This window comes from Babylonia areolata, chromosome 33 (genome assembly GCF_041734735.1).
Source record: "Babylonia areolata isolate BAREFJ2019XMU chromosome 33, ASM4173473v1, whole genome shotgun sequence".
Lineage (NCBI taxonomy): Eukaryota > Metazoa > Mollusca > Gastropoda > Neogastropoda > Buccinidae > Babylonia > Babylonia areolata.
Window position 1 is genome coordinate 5,132,668 of NC_134908.1, and position 7,500 is coordinate 5,140,167.

Below are 7,500 nucleotides of genomic sequence, written 5' to 3' on the forward strand. Positions count from 1 at the left end.
TATGATCAATGGTTTCTCAGGTATTCACTTACAGCTTAGAATTTTGTGAAGGACTATGACTCTCAAACAAGGAGGGAAGACTGCACTGGCTCTTAGTGCTGCTGCCTTGGGGGCTTGTTGGCCTTTGTGGACCATCCCAACGTCAATGGTCCTAAAGCCCTCTTGACGAAGAGAGTGGGGATATTCTTCCTCTTCTTCTGCGTTCACTCATATGCACATGAGTGGGCTTTTACGTGTATGACCGTTTTTACCCCGCCATGTAGGCAGCCATACTCCGTTTTCGGGGGTGTGCATGCTGGGTATGTTCTTGTTTCCGTAACCCACCGAACGCTGACATGGATTACAGGATCTTTAACGTGCGTATTTGATCTTCTGCTTGCATATACACACGAAGGGGGTTCAGGCACTAGCAGGTCTGAACATATGTTGACCTGGGAGATCGTAAAAATCTCCACCCTTTACCCACCAGGCGCCGTCACCGTGATTCGAACCCGGGACCCTCAGATTGACAGTCCAACACTTTAACCACTCGGCTATTGCGCCCGTCAGTTCAGGAAAACAACTCCCTCCAAGTTATGTAGAGGTTGTATGTTCTGAATGCTGTTCTTTTATTTAACTGAACCTCTCACTATTTCCACTGCTGTGATTTAAACAAATTCAACAAAATAAATAAATAAATAAAGGGTGGTAAAAGTGGTGGTTTTTATGTATGTGTACCACACGGTATGCAAAAATTAAAAGCGTTCCTTACCCTTTTTTTTTTCTTTTTTTTTTTTAATGTCCAAGGCATACTTACCTATCTGGGCTCTAATATGATAAAAAATAATTTATTCTATGTCCCGATTCTTAATCTTTACAGCAATACAATTCTTAATTTTTACAGCATTTTGTTCAGCGATACCTTTTTTCTCTTCTGCATTCCAATGCTGTAAGTGCAACTCCCATGTTGACATTTGTAAGTGGGCTTGTATGTGTACAGACCCACACAAACACACACACACACCACAACACCCACTCACCTAGCCACGCACACAGACACACACCCACCCCACCCGCCCCCACACACTAATCTCACCTGTGGTGTAGCCAGAATCCTGCAGGTAGCGGCCAAAGGTGCGCGGCTCGTGCTGGCGGATCCACTGCTCGGAGGAGCAGTTGTCGTTGTTGGTGTAGACGTTGTGGTTGTGCACGTAGAGCCCCGTCAGGAACGAGCTCCGAGAGGGGCAGCACATGGGCGTGGAGACAAACATGTTCTCAAAGTAGGCTCCCCTGTCCGTCAGGTAATCCTGGAGCTTGGGCATGGCCTTCAGTGACCCTGCCGTCACACAACACAACAGAATAGACTAGAAAAAAAATAGAATATGTCTTGATCCCCAAAAACAGTATGGCTGCACAGTAAAAATGGTCATACATGTAAAGCCCACTCGTGTACATGTATGATGGGCACAATAGCCAAGTGGTTAAAACGCTGGACTTTCAATCTGAGGGTCCCGGGTTCGAATCTCGGTAACAGCGCCTGGTGGGTAAAGGGTAGAGATTTTTTTCCCGATCTCCCGGGTCAACATAATGTGCAGACCTGTTTGTGCCTGCGCCCCCTTCGTGTGTATACACAAGCAGAAGATCAATTATGCATGTTAAAGATCCTGTAATCCATGTCAGCATTCGGTGGTTTAAGGAATCAAAAACATGTATACCCAGTATACACGCACACAAACACACACACCCACACACACACCACACATGCTCACACATCCACCACCCCCACACACAACAAACACACACACACACAAACCCACACACCCATATACAATCACACACACACACACACAAACACCCCCCACACACACACAAACACCTCCACGCACACACAAACACCCCCACACACACACAAACACCCACACACACACACACAAACACACACACACACAAACCCACACACCCATATACAATCACACACACACACACACACAAACACCCCCACGCACACACAAACACCCCCACGCACACACAAACACCCACACACACACACACAAACACACACATCCACCCATCGACCCTCTTCCCCCCCTACTCCCCTCCCCTCCCCACACACAAACACACATATATACACAACCCCCAAAAAACTATTAAAAACACACACACACACACACACACACACACACACACACACACACACCCAACAGAACATCCTGATCGTCCGTCATGATCATCACGATGTTCGGCCGGTCGCTGCGTCGCCGCGGTGACCGGTGAATCTGTCCGTCCAGGTACACCTTGCGGCGTCGAACCTCGCCCCCCGGACCGCTCTGGGCCCTCGCGTCCGCCGGGGCCACTGCCGCACCAAGCAGCATCCCCACCACCACCACCATCACTGTCGCCCACCACCACCACCACCGCCGTTGGGAATGTTGCCGGCTGGCTGCCATTTTGTTGGGGGTGGTGGGGAGCGTCGGCCGAAAAACTAAAACGCAGGCACTGTCATGGACTATCGCTGCCTCTGCAAGTGACTACAGGTAGACACGATTTGCAGGCTGTGGAAGGGATGGAATGAGGGAGGGAAGAGGAGCGTGTGGGTGTGTGTGTGTGTGTGAATGCGCACGCAGGTGATGAGCGCGGCTGACTGCTGCTGCCGCCGTCTTCAGCTGGGCGCGGGTCAACTGTCGCTCGAGGTCGTCTGTTGGTTGCCGTGGTGAAGAATCATGTCTCAAGTTTTGCTGTGGACACACACAGAGAGAGAAAGGGGGAATACAAAAAAAATTTTTTAAATATAAAAAAAAATCAGACAATCATTCGGTGATGAATATATATATATAAATCATATAGACTGGAGAGAGAGCTCTTGAGAGAGGAGGGGAAAGAGAGAGTTTAAAGTGTGGAGTTAAAAAAAAAAACATACCAAAATGATAAATAAATAAATAAAAATAATAATACTAACAAATAACAATACTTAAAACAATAACAATAATAATGATAATAAATGATAATTATAATAACAAATAAAACTAAAAATAATAACAAACAATGATGATGAAGATGAAGATGAGGATAATAATAACAACAACAATAACAATACCACCACCACCACCACCAACTTCTCTGTATAAGGTGTCATACCATTCATACGTTTAATTTTTCTTCACTCTTTTTAATCATCAAAGAGTATTATTTATAACACACCATAAACATCTAAAGATTCTTGTTTTTTTCCCCCCGTCTTCCAAAAATTATCTTCACCTTTGCTTTTCTTCCAAACTGGAAGAAACTCAAGTCATTTTCACACCGACACAGCAGACTATATTAACAGGAAAACACTCCCTCACAAAAAAAATTACAGCCAAAATGTGTAGGTCTCTTCTCAATACCTGTTTTGCAAACACTCACCCACAACAAATTACTGCCAATATATATATATATATATATATATATATATATATATATATATATATAGACACAGACCCAACTCCAAATCTGTTTTTGCAATTAAACATCTCCACTTTCAATGAGCCAGTTAAAAACTCGTCAACTTCAGTGCGGAGGGCTGTGCTAATTGCCTGGAAGAAACAAAAAGTGGGTGTTTTCTGAGCAGAACTCGCTCAAGAGCTGTTCAAACAGAGAACGGCTCTATTCTGCAATGAAGAAGAAAAGCGGGACAGGCCGTCTTGTGATGGTTAGAATGGGGTGGGGGCCCTGGGGGTGGGGAGCAGGGGGGGGGGTGTTGGGGGGGGGGGGGGAGAGGGAAGAGCAGGGGGGGTGGAAGGGGGGGTGGGGTCAGGAATGTTTCAGTGCAGCTTTGTTACATGTCAGAGTGAAATTCGATGTCTGATTTCCGTGAGGTTAATTACTGAGGTGTTTGGTTGCCTAGATGGAGGGAGGGAGGGAGAGAGAGGGGGGGGGGGGAGAGAGAGAGAGAGAGAGAGAGAGAGAGAGAGAGAGAGAGAGAGAGTGAGTGAGTGAGTGAGTGTGTGTGTGTGTGTGTGTGTATGGTGTGTAGTGTGTGTACGTGTGTGTGTGTGTGTGTGTGTGTGTGTGTGGTGTATTGTGTGTGTGTATTGTTTGTGTGTGTGTGTGTGTGTGTGGTGTGTGTGTGTGTGCATGTGCGTGTGAGTGGGTGTGTGTGTGTGTGTGTGTGTCACAGAGTGAGTGAGTGAGTGTGTGTGTGTGTGTGTGTGTGTGTGTGTGTGTGTGTGTGTGTGTGTGTGTGCGTGCGTCAGCACAATCAAACCACAGTTCCCCAAATAACGTAGCCATTGTTGAACCCACAAATTGTTCTCTTGTTCACCTGGACAATGCACTCACAGCCACACACACACACACACACACACACACACACACATGCATGTACAATCACACACACGCACACACACACACACAATGTATACACAGACAAATGCACATCCACAACACACACACACACAAACACACGCATGTATGCACAGGCATGCATAGACAAACACACACACACACACACACACACACACACACACACATATGTTGCTGCACACAAGGACAATCCCTTCAATCAGGCTTGTTGCACACAAGGACAATCCCTTCAATCAGGCTTGCTGCAAACCAGGACAATCCCTTCAATCAGGCTTGCTGCAAACAAGGACAATCCCTTCATTCAGGCTTGGTGCACACAAGGACAATCCCTTCAATCAGACTTGTTGCACACAAGGACAATCCCTTCAATCAGACTTGTTGCACACAAGGACAATCCCTTCAATCAGACTTGTTGCACACAAGGACAATCCCTTCAATCAGGCTTGCTGCAAACAAGGACAATCCTTTCAATCAGGCTTGGTGCACACAAGGACAATCCCTTCAATCAGGCTTGCTGCAAACCAGGACAATCCCTTCAATCAGGCTTGTTGCACACAAGGACAATCCCTTCAATCAGACTTGTTGCACACAAGGACTATCCCTGGCAGTGCTGACTACCCCATAGCACTTGGGTCCAATCAGCCATCACTGCACAATGCTGTCTTCGTGGGCAAGCAATGAGCAAAACATCTGTGTAGACAGGCACAAAAGCCGAGTGGTTAAACTTAAAGAGTGGGATTTTCAATCTGAGGGTCCCCGGTTCAAATCTCGGTAACGGCGCCTGCTGGGTAAAATGGGTGGAGATTTTTTTTTTTTCCCATCTCCCAGGTCAACATATTATGTGCAGACCTGCTTGTGCCTGAACACCCCTTCATGTGAATACACAAGCAGAAGATCAAATACGCATGTTAAAGATCCAGCAGAAAGCGAAACATCTGTGGGAAACTTTCCTACATCCCCCCCCCCCTCCCCCCACTCATTCAGCCCAAGCTCTGGTGTTCAACTTTTGCTTTAAGCGTCTTTCGTCATGTTTTTTTGTTGTTGTTGTTGTTTGTTTTTGTTTCTCTCTCTCTCTCGATGATTTATTAATAATAGTAAAAATTGTAGACAACTCTCTCTCTCTCTCTGCCCCTCTCTCATTGTCTCTTTTACTTGCAAATCATCTCTCTCTCTCTCTCTGCCTCTCTCTCTCTCGATGATTTATTAACAATAAAAATTGTAGACAACTCTCTCCCTCTCTCACCCTCTCTCATTGTCTCTTTTATTTGCAAACCATCTCTCTCTCTCTCTCTCTCTCTCTCCCCTTTCTTTTTCTTCTATTTTTTGTTTTTATTGATGGCTTGATATAGACAAAACAAAAACAAAAGCAATTGTTGCTTATTCAATTTACTATCATGAAATAAGACTTTGACTTGACTTCACACACACACACACACACACACACACACACACACGAACACACACAGTGACACACACACAACTACTCCTCAGACAGAGAACATACAAAAAGAAAACACTGTTCCAGGCATCATACTACTTCTCTTGAAAAGAAAACAACAACAACAACAACAAAACTTCTCTTTAAAAGAACAAAATGCCCCACACCTTCCACACACCCCACACCCTACCCCTGTCTTCCAAGGAGAAAAAAATACTCCATCCCATCCCAAAGAGAAAAAAAACATTAATAAATAAAGATAAAACAAAACAAGAAAAAAAAACACAAAAAAACTAGCTATAAAAAAAAAAGAAAGAAGACAGAAACAGAAAGTAAAAGAAACGAAAACAAAGAGAAAAAAGAAAGAAAGGAGACAAACAGAAAGTAAAAGAAACGAAAACAAAGTAAGAGAAAAAACAGAAAGAAGACAGAAACAGAAAGTAAAAGAAATGAAAACAAAGTAAGAGAAAAAACAGAAAGAAAGAAGACAGAAAGAGAAAGTAAAAGAAACGAAAACAAAGTAAGAGAAAAAAGAAAGAAAGGAGACAGAGAGAAAGTAAAAGAAACGAAAAGTAAGAGAAAAACAGAAAGAAAGAAAAGACAGAAACAGAAAGTAAAAGAAACGAAAACAAAGTAAGAGAAAAAAGAAAGAAAGGAGACAGAGAGAGAAAGTAAAAGAAACGAAAACAAAGAGAAAAAAACAGAAAGAAAGGAGACAGAAACAGAAAGTAAAAGAAATGAAAACAAAGAGAAAAAAGAAAGAAAGGAGAGAGAGAGAGAAAGTAAAAGAAACGAAAACAAAGTAAGAAAAAAACAGAAAGAAAGGAGACAGAAACAAAAAGTAAAAGAAACGAAAACAAAGAGAAAAAACAGAAAGAAAGAAGACAGAAACAGAAAGTAAAAGAAGCGAAAACAAAGAGAAAACAGAAAGAAAGGAGACAGAAACAGAAAGTAAAAGAAACGAAAACAAAGTAAGAGAAAAAACAGAAAGAAAGGAGACAGAAACAGAAAGTAAAAGAAACGAAAACAAAGTAAGAGAAAAAACAGAAAGAAAGGAGACAGAAACAGAAAGTAAAAGAAACGAAAACAAAGAGAAAAAACAGAAAGAAAGGAGACAGAGAGAGAAAGTAAAAGAAATGAAAACAAAGAGAAAAAACAGAAAGAAAGGAGACAGAGAGAGAAAGTAAAAGAAACGAAAACAAAGTAAGAGAAAAAAGAAAGAAAGGAGACAGAGAGAAAGTAAAAGAAACGAAAACAAAGTAAGAGAAAAAACAGAAAGAAAGGAGACAGAAAGAGAAAGTAAAAGAAACGAAAACAAAGAGAAAAAACAGAAAGAAAGGAGACAGAAAGAGAAAGTAAAAGAAACGAAAACAAAGAGAAAAAAAAAGAAAGAAAAGGGGCAGAAACAGAAAGTAAAAGAAACGAAAACAAAGTAAGAGAAAACAGAAAGAAAGTAGACAGAAACAGAAAGTAAAAGAAATGAAAACAAAGAGAAAAAAAAGAAAGAAAGGGGGCAGAAAGTAAAAGAAATGAAAACAAAGTAAGAGAAAAAAAAGAAAGAAAGGAGACAGAAACAGAAAGTAAAAGAAATGAAAACAAAGTATGCAAAAAAAAAACAGAAAGAAAGGAGACCGAGAGAGAAAGTAAAAGAAACGAAAACAAAGTAAGAGAAAAAAAACAGAAAAAAAAGACAGAAACAGAAAGTAAAAGAAGCGAAAACAAAGAGAAAACAGAAAGAAAGG

The 7,500-nt window shown here is 42.2% G+C and overlaps 1 protein-coding gene across 1 annotated transcript in view; it reads right to left on the bottom strand.

The window, feature by feature from the left end:
* The window catches only part of LOC143276936 (extracellular sulfatase Sulf-1-like), a 55,150-nt gene that overhangs the window by 31,953 nt on the left and 15,697 nt on the right, over positions 1 to 7,500 (bottom strand). Inside the window, exons 2-3 of the mRNA XM_076581606.1 lie at positions 2,177 to 2,714; positions 1,076 to 1,315 (exon numbers count right to left, since the gene is read on the bottom strand). Coding sequence (XP_076437721.1) covers positions 1,076 to 1,315; positions 2,177 to 2,426 — 490 coding nt within the window. The 5' untranslated portion in view covers positions 2,427 to 2,714. The remainder of the gene's footprint in view (positions 1 to 1,075; positions 1,316 to 2,176; positions 2,715 to 7,500) is intronic.